Source organism: Larimichthys crocea, unplaced genomic scaffold (assembly GCF_000972845.2).
Source record: "Larimichthys crocea isolate SSNF unplaced genomic scaffold, L_crocea_2.0 scaffold80336, whole genome shotgun sequence".
In the NCBI taxonomy this organism is placed as follows: Eukaryota; Metazoa; Chordata; class Actinopteri; family Sciaenidae; genus Larimichthys; species Larimichthys crocea.
The window spans coordinates 1-1416 of NW_020860592.1; the positions used below are offsets into that span (position 1 = coordinate 1).

The following is a 1416-nucleotide window of genomic DNA, read 5'->3' on the forward strand; positions in this document are numbered from 1 at the left end:
TCTGTTCTCTGTGCAGCTTCATACATACCAGGGTTTATTCAGATGCAGAGCTTTCTGTCCACCTGACTTTGCTACTTTGTTGCTTGCTCAGATTAGTTATGTGTCTCTACTATGAGTACCAGGCTAGTTAAATTGTTTCCCCTTTGCTTGTTTTTGATGATCAGGAGTATGCACAGGGTGTTTTATTTTGAAAATTCAGCTGATTCTCTGTGCTGTTTCTGCGTCAGACTTCCGGCTATTTCAGACTGCTCTGTGCAGCTTGACGCCGTGCCCGGTTCATTGTTTCCAGCAGCAGCAGCTGTTTTCAGTGAATCTCCTGATGTTGTTTTGAGTCTGATTGTAGTTTCTGCTCTGCTCTGTGTTACAGTGATACAGGGTCAGAATGGCTGGAGAGTGACTTACACTTCTACTGCGATCTGTGCATTAAAAGGATCAACAGTGGACATGAGCTGCACATACACATACCCACCGAGAGTATATGGCTATGATGTTACAGTTCAAGAAACTTTCTGGTTTAAGAGAACAAATGTGGATCTAACAACAGACTCAGAGTATTCAGGTCGTGTGCAGAATATCTGTGATAACAACAAGTGCACTCTGAGAATCACAGACCTGAGAGAGAGCGACTCAGCTGAGTACAAGTTCAGATTCATAACAAACCTTTCATCAGGGAAACATACTGGTTCACCTGGAGTCACTTTGTCTGTCGCAGGTAACATTTTATTTACACGTTAGTTATTTTTAAATGTTTAACATGTAAAGAACAATTATAGAAATGTGTGTATGTTGACATTTTTGTCCAAAGTAACATTCCTGTTTCTTCTTCACAAATACAACAAACAGTTTTAATAATATTGTTTATGTTCTCATATCAAGCTCTACAGGTGCAGGTGAAGACAATACAACAGTATTATGCTAATGCAGAGCTGAAGTGTCACAGCAGCTGCAGTCCAGCTGGTCGTCTTTCCTACGTCTGGTTCAAGAATGGACAGAAAGTCAGAGAGGAGACATCTTCTTATAAAGGCTGGTTTCATCCCAGAGACGTCATCTCTTGTGCTTTGAAAGGACATGAGAATTACAGCTCTCCTTCAGTGTGTGAGTTTACTCCTCTGTGTCAGGAAAAAACAACAACATACATCCACAGTTTTCTAAAACTTCATGAAGACGCTGCAGAATTATTTACAGAAACAAAACGATAAACTGCTTAATAAAATAATATTCAGATACATATTGTTATATAAATATATATTTTTTGTGTTACATGTAAAATGTTTGTGATTCAGGAATATTCAAAGTATAAAATGAGTTGGTGCTGCATTTAAAACTATTTTGAGTGAAATAGGGCAGATATTGTTCTTTTGTAACTTTTAATTTTTCATAGTAAAAACTTTAAATAGAGTTACCAATTTCTTAAAC

General features: G+C 37.8%; 1 protein-coding gene across 1 annotated transcript; it reads left to right on the top strand.

Annotated features, from left to right (window-relative positions):
- Positions 1-301: 301 nt before the first annotated feature.
- On the top strand, positions 302-1113 carry LOC109140177 (uncharacterized; the record flags this gene model as incomplete). Its single annotated transcript, XM_027277012.1, has 2 exons — positions 302-712; positions 877-1113. Coding segments are annotated over exons 1-2 (505 nt in total), but the record flags the coding sequence as incomplete, so codon positions are not given.
- Positions 1114-1416: the final 303 nt, after the last annotated feature.